Raw genomic sequence first — 15,993 nt, forward strand, 5'->3', positions numbered from 1 at the left:
ATAATATCATTGAAGTTTCCAGTTTCATAATACTTTTAAACTCGATTAACCAAAATATACAGTTCACAATCAAAATCGAAAACAACAATAATTGGCTGGGAGTGCAAGATATTGTTAAAGACCTAAGATTTAAAAAAAGTCTTTACTTTCATTAGTAAAAAGCTAATTTTATATTTCTAAATGATGACATTTTCATTCCCATTTCTTATACATCAGTGACAAATTTTTAAAGGCAATTTTTTTTTAAATGAGTTGAGAACAGTCCAATGCTAATTAATTAAATATTATATTTGTGTCACACAGGTAAAAAAGAGGTAAAACTAACATCCAATTTTGAAGCATGCCTTTTTTCTAACATTTTTTCTATAATGTTTTGCATATGATTAACGTACACAATAGTTATTTTTTTGTTTCAAATTCAATAAATAAATGTTTATACTTTTAAAAAAGTCTTTTGACACTTTGTTTTCTGTTAGTACTTGCGTACATTATATTTTTTCCTTAAGTGTCCAGGGCTACTTGACTTTCCCCTAATCAAAATGGGAAAAAATGGGAAATACTAAAAATGGGAAAAAAATGGAAAATACTTTAAATATTTTAAATATTTAGAAAAGAAGTTATGATAAAATACAAATGAAACCTCACAAGTCCGTGTCACTAGATTTAATTTATGGTATATTTAAAGGTTTTCCAGCGGGCAAGGGTTAGTTATGTCCATAAAATGTCGTATAGACGTCTTATAAACGTCTCTGCCCGCTGGGATATGATCATCACAAAAGATTCAACAAAAAAATTTCTTACATTTATTTTTGTTGAAAACTGTTATGAAAGAAATAAGTTTTAACAAATAGTGATTATTCCAACAAGTCCTTTTGGAAATGGTTAGTTTAATGATCAAGGTTCCATTGCTATATCTTGGATAAAATTTCTTGCTGCACCGGATTAAGTGTTTGATTATTTTCATTGTTATTGCTGTAGTGATTGTTCCACAAAACAATGTACCACTAACAAAATTGGTGTAATTTGCACTGACTTTTGCAAAAACACCAAAAATACACAAGTTTGTAATAGTAATAGGACTAGATTATAATTTTTTTCTTAATATAAATCACTTGTTTTTTATATTTTCTGAAATTGAACTGAATGATAAACATTATTATCAGTAATACAAATGAAAAATTCGGGTAATGATAATATCTTTGTCCTCCTTGAAAGCTTAGCATAAAATGGCAAATGATAAATATCCTATGGAAATACAGCAGAAATGCAAATTTCTAGAACTTACGTTATCCATAGCATAAGGCATCCAAATTTTAAGATACTTTGTGAAATTTACTAATACACTAACTAATAAACTAACTGAACTTAAAATTAAAATATTGATTATTTTGGGGTAAAAACTAGAAACCTACTTTTGCTTCTTAAGAGAAACCGTTCCAGTTGAAACAATAAGTTAGTTTCTGTAGCAAAACGTTGACCTCCATAATCTGGTTATTGGGAACGTAAAAATTTAGGAACTTTTTAGAATTAAATCAGTTTGTTCAGCTCTTCGAAATACCTCTCTCAAAGTTCTTTTCCCTTCTCAAGTTCATTTACTAATTGTATATATCAAATGTCGCACTAAGCGTCGCACTAAGCGTAGTACAGTGCTTCAGAAGCCTAAAAAGTGGCAAAAAAGACATTTATTAAAAACTAATTTTTTAAAATTTTTTAAATTTCTTAAAACATTAGAGCTATCGTTTTGATAAAAATCTCTTATATAAATTTTTATATTTTTAGAAAAAAAAATTATTTAAATTAAAAATTAAATAAAAAAAAGATGCTTTTAGTTATTCTTCAAATTCTTAAAAATAAAAAAAAATAAAAAGATAAAACTTTTTCAATTGTTTGTGGAAAAAAATTTTGTGGAAATTCTTTTAATCTAGGTTAAAAGATTATTTGTAGAAGTTTAATGAGGACCCTTATTAAACTTCTACAAATAATCAGAATCCACGTTATCAATAGCATCAGCTTTATTTAGTTGTTGTTTATTTTGTCTTATCACTAAACCCCAATTGCACGTATTTACAATAACCGTAAAATATATTTATACTTTACAAATTATTTATTGACAATTATAAATGTTAAAAGAAATATCAATTAGTTTAAGAAATACTTCAAAAACAACTTCATATTAAGAGTAATAATCAAGTAAACAAGAAAAATCGAAAGTAAAGAAAGAAACAAAACAAAACAAAAAAAAAATTAAAGAGCACGTATTTACAAGTGCCATAATTTATACGTATACTATACAAAGTATTTATTAAAAAATATAAAAGTAAAATATATAACAATTTGTGATAAAGTAACATTTAAATAAAGAACGAAAAATTAAAAATAAAAGAGTACTCAATTTACAAAACCGTAATATTTATGTATATTTTAAGACCAATTTGCATAAAAGTAAAATAAATAACAATTCATTGATAGTTTAAAAAATATATACATATTCGAGAACTTAGACTAGATTTTAAAAACAACTTTTAAGTTTAGAGGAAACACTATAACTGAATTAATGAAAAAAAAAGTTGATAAATTCTGAGACATATTTTATATAATTGAATTTTAGTTTAAAAGAAGCATTTAAAATCGGATATGTTATAATCCATAAGTAAAAACACCTGTTTCGATTCCTTATTAAACTGTTGTATACTAACTTTTTTCGTATTTGCAATATTAGAAAACTTTTTCCACAAATAAGGTCCACGATATTGAATTGAATATGTAATTTGTTTTGAATTATATTTAGGGACAGAGTAGTTATTATCTGAAAATCTTGTCTGGTATATATGCACTACTTTTTCAAAGTAGGACTGAAATATTTTAGGAGATAGTCCTATCTTTATTTTATAGATATACATTAAAACTTGGTGTAAGTTGATTTTATAAACGTTTAATGCGCCAAGTATACGCAGAAATGCCTCGGTTGGTAGAATTTTATCAGCTCAAAATAATATTCTGCACGCATGTTTTTGCTAACTGTACAATTTTTTTAACTTATGATTTGTACTTGCCCATGCAATATTACAATAAATCAAATAACAATGAATGAAAGAAAAATATAACCTTTTTAAAGATTTATTATTTAAAAATGGTTTAGCCTTATATATCATAGCAATGTTTTTCGATATTTTTTTCTCAATGCTTTTTATATGATCACTCCAACGTAAATGTTCATTTAATATTACGCCCAAAAAGTTTACTTAAGTTTCTCTTTTAAGGTTAGCATTATTGATTATTAGATTTGGCAGTTTAATGGGAATATTTTCTAATTTATTTACTTCATGGAATAAAATAATTTTGGTTTTATCCACATTTAGAGACAGCTTATAACTAATAAACCACTCATTAACCTTACCCAACTCCTCGTTAGCTGTTTCAAAAAGTGTTTTAATATCTCTGTGGGAATAAAAAAGATTAGTGTCATCTACAAAAACAATACAATTTAGGAAGTCTGTTGCTAAAATGAAATCATTTACATATACTAGGAACAATAAGGGTCTTAAAATAGAGCTCTGGAGAACAAGTTACAGCATATGGAATTGTTTGTTTTTGCTCGTATTGAATGAATTGCTTTCTATTGGTCAAATAGCTTTTGAACCAAAGTAAGTTATAATTTTTTACTCCATAATATTGAAGTTTTTTTATTAGTGTGTAATGGTTTTTGTAGGTTGTAGTAGGTTTTGTGTTTAGTTCTGCAATTTACAACTTGTTCAGCTAAATCTATTGAGATTATATTCGATTCAATCTGAAACTCTATTTATTGCAATCATTATATCTAAATTTGAATTAGTGTCTTGACAACTAGCAGCATATGTCAAGAATTGTAAATGCTTAAAATATTTTTTTAATTTTGTTTTAGGTATCCCTAGACGACCTCACGGTCTTGTTACAGAGCACCGCGGAAGAGCATTTAACCAAGAAGTTCACGCCTCCTTCCTTACAGATAACACAAAATAAGACCAGAGCTTACTATGAACCCTGGATCTTTTGCTTCTAAAACAAGCGCTCTAACCACTGCGCCACGACCGCTCAACTTCTTAAGAATGTTATTTAGGGACAACTTTACAAGTTGGTAGTAAAGATAATGCTGCACCTGACTGTGTGGCTTTCTCATCGTTTAAAATTTCCTCCCTAACCTTGTCCAGAGTTTTTTAGAGATTCGGCTATAAAATAAAAATGTTGTAATAATATTACAACTAAGTGAATTGTTGTAACTAAGTGAATTTTTCAAAAAGAAAGTAAATATAATAAAATTTAACAAAAAGCCAAACATGATACCTAACTAAAACAACAGCAGAAACAACAACAACAATAACAACAACAAAGACAACAACAAAGACAACAAAAAAGACAACAACAACAACAACAACAATAACAACAACAAAGACAACAACAAAGACAACAATAACAACAACAACAACAGCAACAACAACAACAACATCAATAACAATATCATCATATTCTCCGGTAGTTTAAATAAAGTTAAATTTAGATAAATCCGGATGGTTCACTCTCATATAACATTGCTAAAACAAGGAGTGAATTACATTACATAAATAAAATAAAACATTACATAAATAAAAAAAAGAAGAAAAATGTAAGTTGGTGGCGATAAATTAGCACGCTTTCCAACTCGTTATGCTACTTGCGTTTAATAAGTTTAATTTTGCTTTTAAACTTAATTTATAATTCAGAAACAAATTTCTTTTGAATTAAAATTTTATAAAAGTATGGTTATATATACTATAAATCTAAACATTTATATAGTTGTACAATTAAAGTAATCTTAACATAATTAGTAAATTAACTTAGCTTTATACCGTGGATCCTGAGCCTAAGTATAAATTTTGTAAAAATTTGGAATCAAAATAATCTTTACAGTTAATCCTAATTTGACTTCAATTCTCTGTATTTGTAATCCATCAAAATTGAAAAATAAACAACAGTAATTAACTTGTTTCTTGAAAATACGGATTAAAATGAAGATGAAAGAGACTCTTTAATAAAAACAAGAGTGGCTTTAGCCTCTACCATTTTAGCAATCATAAGTATAATCACTAAATCTTATTTGTGTATTTGGATTCTATGGTAAAATCTATAGTCAATTGGCTACATCAGAGCCTTGGCTAGCCTAACACACACCCACCCAATAGAAGGGGGTGGAGGAGTGGTTGCGAATTTAGAGAGCTCATTTAAAAATTTCGGAACCTTTTTGCAAACTTAAGGAGTTTTTATTTTTATTTTTTAGTTATACTTAGTGGAACAGTTTTTAAGATTTTAGGGCCCTAATGAATTTGCATAAATGCTTTAAAGTGGTAACAAACAGTTTTAAAAACTTTTTTCTAACTAGTTAATTTTTCTTAAACTTTCAAAATAGTTAAAATGACCCGTGTCTATAAATGGTCTAAAACGCCATTTTAAGTTTTTTTAAAGCATGTGCGTTTCCATAATGGTCCATCTACGCGATTTAAAAACCTCTATCGGCTAATGATCTTCTTGACGTGAAGCTGTTCGTTTCAAAAACATTTCTTTTCCTACTTCTTTAAATATTCAAAATGGTAATTACTGACAATCTTATTTTATCATAAATAATTTTAACATGATTTGTTCTGTAAATAATAGCAGAATATAAAACAAATCCAAATGTTACATTTTCCTATTATGTACTCAACCACTAATCGTTTGCATTTATGATTATATACTTTTAGACCGACGAAGTAAACCCAAAGGCTTATCCACTCGCTGATCCAACATTAACAGCATCAATCCTTGATTTAGTGCAGCAAGCTGCAAATTACAAACAACTACTTAAAGGAGCAAATGAGTCTACAAAAGCCTTAAATAGAGGAATCGCTGAATTTATTGTTATGGCGGCTGATGCTGAGCCATTAGAAATTTTGCTGCATTTACCCCTGCTGTGTGAAGATAAGGTTAGTTATTTTTACCGAGTGTAAATCTGTTATTACAAATTAATAATAAATTATTACTTTATTTGAAATAAAGGCATATAATATGAAAATAAAACATAAAAAATAATATTTTATGTTTTATTTTTATTCTATAGAATGTACCATATGTGTTTGTGCGCTCAATGCAAGCCCTTGGTAGAGCTACTGGCGTCTCACGTCCTGTTATTTCATGTGCTGTCACAATCAATGAAGGATCACAACTAAAAAGTCAAATTCAAACAATTCAGCAAGCAATTGAAAAACTTCTAATTTAATTTTTTTAGATCATTGTGAACATGTACCTATTCTTTATATATATTTATAATAATATCAAAAAGAACAAAATATATATTTTTGTTTTTTCTTGTGAAACTATTAAGAATTTCCAAAGTATTATATTAAACTTGAATTTTTGAATTTAGTTTTTACGTGTAAATGCAGGTAAATATTCAATTACATTTTGTAACTTTGATTCCATAGATGCTTTAATATAACTTGTGTAGATATTGTTCCATAATATCTACATGAGTATCAATTAATTTAATTATTTTATGTGTCAAGTATGGGTCTTTGAATTTGTTTAACAAATTTCAAATAAACATTAAAAAATAGTTGTTTTTTATAAAACTTTAAATAAATTTTTTAGCATAGACCTTGTTTACTAATTTATCTATATTTTTTGTTTAAATGCTTATCTCAAGCTTGATTAAAATCAGAAGTTTTGTTAAATTTCATTAAATGATCAGAATTGTTAAGCTAAATGTACATATTGTTATATTTAGTCTGAAGCATATTTAAGTGTAAATACATTGACTTATACTAAATACTTATACATTGACTGCCCCTATGCATTGACTGATGTTAAAACTGGTTGAAGTGTAAAAGATTACATTTATAACTCATTAAAAACTTTTTTTTAATAATTTGAAGTCGTGTTTAAATTTAAAAATGTTTAATAATGAAGATGACAAATTTTAGCGATGTTAGATGATGATGTCAGAGTTTGGTGAAAATATTTGGGGTGAGAAAAATTCTAATAATATTTTTGTTTTTTATTAAAAAGAAAAAAGATTTTTTAAAAGAATTTAAAGTTGTTGCTAAGTATTTCTTTTGAATAAAATGTGTTTTGTATAAACTATTTGTTTACTTTTGGAAGATATCAGTAGTTGGACAAGTGATGTTGTGTGGAAGGATGCACATTTGCATCGTTATTTTGATACTCTTCCTTTTAATGAATGCATCAAAGAAGTAATTGACCTAGCCCAAACATATTTTGAATCTATTCATCATGCTTATGATGACGATGAGGAAGGAGCAGTTGAGCCTGATTTTCCTTATTTGGATATTTTGGTTCTGATAACAGAAGAGTATTTGTACGGGTTTTTTTTCCAAGTTGTTACACCTTTACAAGAGCTTCAATTACTTGAAACGCTTTGCCGTTACTTTCAAGAGAGTAAGTTAGATCCTGTGAGATATCTTGTATTTGATTGTCTGTTTGGTTTACCTGGTGAAAATCTTGATTTGCAAATAGGAATACTGGTGCGTAACAAATTTTATTTAAAAAAATTTTTAATATATTTTTTTATCGATTGGTTTAAAATGTTTATATAAGACTCAAATTTTTTCTTATTTAGAAAAAATTTAAATGATCTTAAAAATGATAACAATTTTCACACCTTTCCAGGAAGCGCATGCAATTTTATGCCATGTTTGTCCACGCATGGAATATTTAGTTTAGACAATATGGTCACTGCTGTTTGCATGTTTTGAGATAAAAACCGACTGTTCAGATGGGAGCAGTAATACAATTAAATATCTTATATTTTAACTATGACCCTGCGAATCAATTTGGTTCCCAAATCATGTGTCACTTTTGAGATTTGATTTTAAAAAATGATTTGAGTTTTTCAAATCACTATTTTTTTTGTGAGCGCTGTTGTTTTTTCAGATATCCAACGCTAAGATGCTATCAAAATATTTTTATTTATCTAAGCCCCTGAGTAAAGTAATTGTAATACTTATTATTAGAAATTGTTGCGGGAAAAGAAAAATTTTTAAGTAGATTTTTTTTTTTTGAAAAAAATTTGGACTTCCTCGTATTGCTGATTTAATTTATAAATCAAGACCCACTTCGATTCAAGATTTGATTTGGAACTAAAAATGTTGATTTGCAGAGCCCTAATTTTAACAATTGTGTTAATGATTTTTTATTATTTTTACATTAGAAACTTGTTTCAACTGACATAAAAGCATGCAAGTATATTTTACAAACATGTAAAATATAGGTGTGAATGTAAAAATTCTTTGTTTTTGTTAAATATCTATCACTGATTATGTTTTTAACTTGTATCAAACTTTGTTACAATAATAACAACCATAATAAAACGAAAATAAAAGCAGTAAAAGAATTATGTAACTAATTTCTTTTTTTTTTATTTTTCCCTTAAAGTTTTGTTAAGCTTAGTTTTTTCTACGTTGTCTAAACTAAACTTTTTATGCGTGGACAAACAAGGCGCAAAACCCCATGCAGTTTCTGGTAAAGCTTGGATTTAAAAATATATAAAGGTTTATAGTAAATTCTTATCTGGTTTGTTTATCAGGAGCATAAAATGACGCTAATGTGTAAGCTTTCATCAATGGCAGTTGGAACAGCATGTGGAAATGTTTTGAACTGTATTGCAGTATGGATGCACAGCTATGGATCACAGTTAGGAAGAGGAGCCAGAGTTGCATACTTTATTGTGAATGATTACTGCTATATATGCCCTAAAGCGATTGATGCAGTTAAAAATGTTGTTAATGTTTCTCCTGTTTTTGCTTATCAATTTATTGTTGCATTATCTCATCATTATGTTGATGCGAAGCAAGGTTTGTGGTTTTTTGTGTGTTGTATCTATTTTAGGAGGTGTGCCGTTTCTAAACAAACTTTTATTTTTCATAGTAAATAGTTTTGATTTTTGCTAAAAAAAAACTTTAATTTATTTTAGATGATGATAATGATGATTTAATACCACCAGCATCTCTAGTAGAAATTCTTGCAACTTGGATTATTGAGCAACCTAATATTTGCTCAGTCAAAGTGCCTCCTGTTTTTCTTGAACTTCCCTCTATTCATAAATTTGTATATTCTGATAATGTGAAAAATTTTGATCTCTGCCCTATTTTTTCATACATAGAGTGGTGTCTTTTGGAACCATTTTTACGGCACCAAACCTTGTCTGATGTGGCAATAAAAAAGAAGAGTTATTCAATGTTACATTATGGGTTTTTGAAGTTTATGTCATCTGAGAAGAGTATTAGTGCAATGGCTCTAAATGATTCAGATGGAGAAATTGAACCAGGAGAACTTTTAGAAGAAAATGATGGTGTGGATTTATTAAAGAAATCAGATGTTTTATTTTTACTGAACGTTGTAAAAAAATCTATTCAGAAATATCCAGGTATGTGTTCAGAATTCAGTATTGTTATTTGTTCAAAAGTATTCTTGTTATTTGATATTAATTTTAATTGTAATGTTAGTTTTGATAAAAAAAGTTACTTGGAATTATTGGAAAAAAAGATTTTTTTCATAATCTTTTTTAACAATTGTTGTTTTTTACATATTAACTGAACTCTTGGTGGTTTCACTATTTGCTTCTATGTATAATAAAAAATATGTAATTTTTTTATTATTATATTATTATTTTTTTATAGATTAAGTTTTCAGCATGTCTCCTTGAATAAAAGTTTCATGAATAAAAATTTTAGCATGGCTCAAATTTTTATTCATGAAAGCTAACCAATTACTGAATAAAAGCAATTACTTTTTTTTATTCACCTGTAGTATTTAAAAAACTATAATTACAAATATTAAGGATGATAAATTTATTTATACTTGTGTGAGAGCATATTCATATCATACACCCAGATCGAGGATGCTACAAGTCAAAAAGTGTCAAACTGAGAAAATCAGGGTTAAAGTTTGAATTTTTTAATATTTTTCCAACTAAGAGTGCCATTTGTATCTGTCAGTTTGTCACCATGTACCACACATAACATACTATCAAATGACATTCATAACTTAATATCCGTAATTTTTGACTTGTGGCACCCTTGATCTGGGTGTACAATATGTATAACGGTTGCTATTATATACATGCATATATATATATGCCACAATAACCGATTTCTTTAACTTATTCTATAACTTATTTAACTTATTCCTAATTTTGTAATATTAAATTTTAGTTAAGTTTTGATATTTTTTTTTTATAGATGCTTTAGAAGAGCATAAACAAGAAGCAGTTGATAAGCTGTTGCAAATTTTGCAAGTTGCAAAATGGGCTGGGTGTTACGATTTTCCACCAAGTAAAATTTAATTATTTATGATAATTACAATATAATCTTTTTTTATTATTATTAACATGGTAGCTAGTTTTGGTATCTTTATGTTTTCTACTATTTTTCCCTCTCCTACAATAAATATTTTTTATATAATTATAAAAACTACAGAGTTTAGAAAGATTATAAAGTTAATGATAGTCCCACACAATATTTATTACACAATTAGTACACAAATATTTACTACACAATTTATTAACCTAACATTAAAAAAGCATTTTCAAAGTTTTGTAGTTTGCAGCTATAATGGTATGACCAAACATACACACTCTATTTGGTTGCATTTACCATTATGGCTCATTACTGCTTATAAGTGCTACCCAATAGAGTAGATTCAAAGATTTGCCAAGCAGATTAGTATATGGTTAGGGGTTATCTTTTTCCGGAATTCCGGATATTACTCTTAACTTTTAGTTTTTCGTTTAGGTGTATATTTTTGTAATATATTTGTATTTTATGCTTTTTTACTCGTCACTCGTACAAAAATTATTAAAAAAATTTGAAACAACTCAGCTAAAAGTAAAATTAAGAGGAAAACAAGGGAAAATGTATTCCAGATTTTTTTCAGATATTTTGCCCAAACAATTTTCCGAATTTTTGGAATAAGACCTGGATGATCTATGTGTGATGTAAATGTCCAGGTTTTGGCAATTTAAAATTGGTTCTAGATGGAGATTTTAGGTTAAAGTCTGTTATTCCTTGATCTTTTTCTAAGCTTTTTACTTGTACTTACTTTAATTAGAGTTGTATTTTTACTTGCATCTTTGGTCTTCGTTTTTACTACTTGTAGATTTTTTAGAACATGGGATTTTTAACTGAAATTTAAATTAATCATTTAAAAAACACTGATCTGAGTATATCACACATACAGTTATGTTAGCTAAATACAAAAAAGACATTTTACATTACTCAGATAATTATTCAGACAGTAAACCTCTAGTAAATACAAAGAACTTGTTGTTTGTTATTAATCAATTTACTTCACATTCATATATTGCTAAATTTCCAACTCACTGTTTGCTGTTAATAAGTTTAGGCTACAATGAATGTATTATATCAGATGATTTTGCAGTGAACTATCAGTTTTTTGTACAGGATAAAACAACGCTTGACATGACACATGCTTTGTGTATGAATTGACATGGCACATTCTTTGTCTATGAATTGACATGACACATGCTTTGTTCATCCTCCTAATTTTAATTATAAATTAAAATTAGGAAGATGTTCTCAATAAAAACATTAAAATTTAAAAAACTGCACCCTTCTTTTTGTTAAAAAAATCATTAAATAATAAAAAAATTATTTTATTAATAAATAATTTTATTAATAAAAACTAATTTTATTAATAATAATAAAATAAATATTAAAAACTAAACACAAAGAACTGCATCATATTCCACCGATTCAAGGTTTGCACAGAGCATAATTTTGGACTTTGAATCAATAAATTTTTATAACTCTACAATCTGTTCCAATTCACACACAAAGCATGTGTCATGTCAATTCATAGACAAAGGACGTGCAACGTCGATTCATACACAAAGCATGTGTCATGTCAATTCATAGACAAAGGACGTGCAACGTTGATTCATACACAAAGCATGTGTCATGTCAATTCATAGACAAAGGACGTGCAACGTCGATTCATACACAAAGCATGTGTCATGTCAATTCATAGACAAAGGACGTGCAACGTCGATTCATACACAAAGCATGTGTCATGTCAAGCATTGTTTCCCACCTACCACCCTCCTTCAAAGTGATTACTTAAAAAAGTTATTACATTAGTTTTTAAGTGTATTACTATAATCATGGCCTAATTGTATTTTTAATTCTGGTGTAAAATTTTGGTAGTTTTATGGACTTGATTTCAACAAATATTAAATATATGTATTTATTATGATTTGTTTGTTTGTTTAGAACAGTTAATACCATATTTTGTTGATCTTCCAAAAACAAAGTAAGAGTCTTTTTTAATTACAAACTATGATTTTATGTTTAATTTAGTTTAATCTAGTTTCAAATGTGTCACCCCATTTAAAATTATTTACTTCAAAAAAATTTATTCCATTTTAAATTCTTAAATAATAATCTTAAATTGTTATATATATAATTCTTATGTGTTGATCTTTATTTGTTATATATGATCCCGCAAATTGTCTATTATAAATCAAAGATTTTCAAGTTTTAAAGACTTGAAAATCTTTGTCAAAAAAATGGTTACAAATCAGGATATTGTAACAGTTAAGAGATAAATTATTTTATTTTTGAACTAGTATTTTTTATTATTTATTTTATTTATTCAACCCTATTTTGGGACCTCTGATTTGGTATTTTGTTGAAAGAGTCAGGTAGCTAATTATCAAAAAGGTACAAACTTCTTCAAAGCGGTAGTTTTATAACTACCGCTTATAACTAGTGCGCTTATAACTAGTGCGCTTATTTGTTATAAAAAACAGCAAAATAAAATAGTTTTCTTGTTATGTTAGTTGGATTCAAAGGTATCTAGATATTTATATTTACCCTATTTATAGCATACACAAGAACTCTTAGTCAAGTTTAATCACTTCGGGATAATAATCCGAAAGAAATTATCAAGTATGTATTGTGGCAGTGGTCTAGTTGTAGCGTTCGCTTTATAAGCGAAAATTTACGACTTTAACCCGTTATCAGTCCATGCCGTAATATTGTGCAAACTTGAAGTGATTTCCAAATGTCCATGCCGTAATATTACGGTTTTATGCATCTCCTTATATTTCTTTCTTGTTCATCGGCAATTATACGTCTACTTGTCACAAAATTTATTACTACATAATTGCAGAGCTTCTTTTCAATAATTCATTTTTAAACGTGTTCACTTTAATTTTAAATATGACAAATAAGGAAGTTCTTTTAGCGCGATAATAATTATCAAAAAGTAAACATTTACTCGCGAAAAAATAGAAAATTATACATTTGATGAATCAATAATAAAAAGATATATTTGATGAATTATTACTGAAAATTATAATAAAAGATTAATGCTCAAAGAAGGTGTGTGGTATGTTACAAACACAAAGTTCAAGAGGATCAAGATAAAAATGTGTAGAAAGTGATGTAGTACTTTATATAGTTCCATGCTTTTCCAATTAAACTAAAAGTGAATGTTCGTGAATACGTGTTTAAAATTTTGTGTTTATGTAGTATGATTTATTCTTAAACTTAAGTAATAAAATTTTGTAGTGTTTAATAATGTTAAAAATAATAAAAAACTTTTATTCTATTAGTAAAAAACACGATGATTTAAAAAACATGATTTTAGAGACCACTTCAAAAATAAAAGTTAGACTAATAGCGACCGTATTTTAAAAAAAAATACGGGACTGTTAAAGGGTTAATCCTCCTACCACGTCCCTGGTTGTACCATGCTCAACTTGTTTCTCCACGTCCCTGTTTGCCATGGTTTGTTTTTCGTAGTTTAAGAGCAAGAGAGGATTAACCTCAGAACTATCGAGTTAAGAGAGGCTATAAACAAAGTTGAGCTTCCTTGACTGTAGTGGTCATCTCGGCTTTAAGAAGGTGAATTAAAAAATAAAATGCTAATGCTTGCAAGAAATTCTAGTATATCCTAAGTTAAACTTGGTTAAAGGCAGTGTGTTATAAAAAATTTTCTTATAATTTTTGTAGTATAATTTCACAAGTTGTTTACGCTGTTATAATTCTTTGTTGATATTATAGGTTGTTAACGCTGATACTATCAACATGGTAAAGTTTAACGTGATGTAAATAACTGTATTATAATATTAGTATATTTATTTGTTTTAATTTATATCGGCTCTGCTAAATTTTTTTTTTTAGTTTTATACAAAAAGGAATTTCTATTTAAATGTATATTTGCTTGTAAATTAATATAATAAAAATTTATAACGTTAATATGCTTGTATATTAAAATTTTATGTTGTATTTTTGGATCTCTTCAATCCCTAAGTCGTTGAATGGTAAAGCGAAAAGTTGCGCAAGTATTTTGCGCAACAAAATTTTTTATTTTAAGTTGACTTGAGGTTCAACCCTACGCGGAAAAATTGCGTCAAGTGATATTTACCACAGCACCACATGCGCAGACGAATCAATACAAAGATAACGTCTATTGATGTAGACATTAATAAGAAGCGATCAGTTGCAGTTATCACTTTGCGCCCGGTGGATTTTTTGACGTTTCAGATGACGCTTTTTTTTTTACGCAGATTACGTTTCACTTACGCGTATTGTGATAACTCCAAACCTACGTATGTTCATACCTATGGCAAATGTGGAGGCCTTGAAACAAATAGGCCCTAAAACGTTTGCCACTGATGTTTTAAAATTCTCAACTTTTTTACTTGAAACTAAATTTAAATTAAATTTCAGATTTTAAATTTCGTAAAAAAATTTGTAAATAATTACAAAAGTTATGACCGTGCAAAATTTACAACCCCCTCATTTTGGGGTTTAGATATTCTTTTATTAGGATTTATCAATTTAAATTAGTTAACTTTTATAAAATAAAAGTAAATTCATCGATATAAAAATAACTCCAATTTCTAGATCAAAATTTAAACTCCAAATTTTCATATAGAATTTGGAGTTAATAAAAAGACTTATTTTTATAGCAATAAACATTTTTATATCAGTTAATTCTCCTCTTAAGATATACAGAAATATATTTTACCAATCAACTGCGTCTTATTTAAAATATATTTTAAGGGATTCCTTTTATGTTTTTTACAATGTCCGAGTAGTATTTGTTGTTGTTTTTTATTTTGCCGTTTAATAATATTTACAATTTAAAAGTATATAAATAAAAAACATTGACCTCATTCGTACGTATTTACAAAAAAGTAATATATATGTATACTTTAGAAATTATTTAGTGAGGAATATAAACATTTTCAAGAACCGTAACATGCTTTACATTCAAACGCATACTTTACATTCTATTTATTAAAAAATATAAAATCGTTAGTGGTTGGTTAAAAAAAAAGTTTTAAGAACAATATTCAAGTTTAGAACGAAAAATTAAAAATATAATAGTATTTTATTTACAAAAACCACAATATATACTATAAATATATATGTATAAATATATAGTATAAATGTATACTTTAAAACCAATGCTTATAAAAGTAAAATAAATAATTTATTGATAGTTAAATTAATAGAAAAATATCGAGAATAACTTTTTTTTTTTTAATGATTTGTTTACATTTGACGTACTATATAAAAATTGCATACTTTACAAATGAATCGATGTATACAAAAACGTTTTAAGTCATAAAAACTATTTTTAAGTCAGACAATTTTAACTATGTATAACACATATATATATATATCACAAATTTTGATATATATTTTAACAAATCTAATATTTAAAGATGTCGAAAAGCACCCAGAGTTTTTTTTTTGAATTCATTAAAGTAATAATTTTAGATTTGATAAGTTTTTTCTCGTTGCCCGAAAAAATAGTTTTTATGACTTAAAACGTTTTTGTATACATCGATTCAAATATGAACAAGGCTTCTGAAAGAAGATCACAATTATCTTATTGCCAGAAGCCTTTTAGAAAAGAGAGTACGTATAATAGTATGAAAAAAGCCTTTTTACA

General features: G+C 27.1%; 2 protein-coding genes across 2 annotated transcripts; both read left to right on the forward strand.

The window, feature by feature from the left end:
* Window positions 1–5,461: 5,461 nt before the first annotated feature.
* Window positions 5,462–6,337, forward strand: LOC100207378 (NHP2-like protein 1). The gene is made up of 3 exons (XM_065803534.1): window positions 5,462–5,600; window positions 5,751–5,972; window positions 6,107–6,337. Exons 1-3 carry the CDS (start codon window positions 5,598–5,600, stop codon window positions 6,263–6,265), a joined length of 384 nt encoding a protein of 127 aa, XP_065659606.1. The 5' UTR covers window positions 5,462–5,597; the 3' UTR covers window positions 6,266–6,337.
* Window positions 6,338–6,853: 516 nt separating this feature from the next.
* LOC100204976 (integrator complex subunit 15) lies at window positions 6,854–14,324 on the forward strand. The gene is made up of 7 exons (XM_065803533.1): window positions 6,854–7,011; window positions 7,147–7,529; window positions 8,591–8,858; window positions 8,978–9,430; window positions 10,245–10,337; window positions 12,294–12,333; window positions 14,091–14,324. The coding sequence occupies exons 1-7, from the start codon at window positions 6,978–6,980 to the stop codon at window positions 14,119–14,121; spliced, it is 1,302 nt and encodes a 433-aa protein (XP_065659605.1). The 5' UTR covers window positions 6,854–6,977; the 3' UTR covers window positions 14,122–14,324.
* The last annotated feature ends 1,669 nt before the right edge of the window (window positions 14,325–15,993 follow it).

Source organism: Hydra vulgaris, chromosome 08 (assembly GCF_038396675.1).
Source record: "Hydra vulgaris chromosome 08, alternate assembly HydraT2T_AEP".
In the NCBI taxonomy this organism is placed as follows: domain Eukaryota; kingdom Metazoa; phylum Cnidaria; class Hydrozoa; order Anthoathecata; family Hydridae; genus Hydra; species Hydra vulgaris.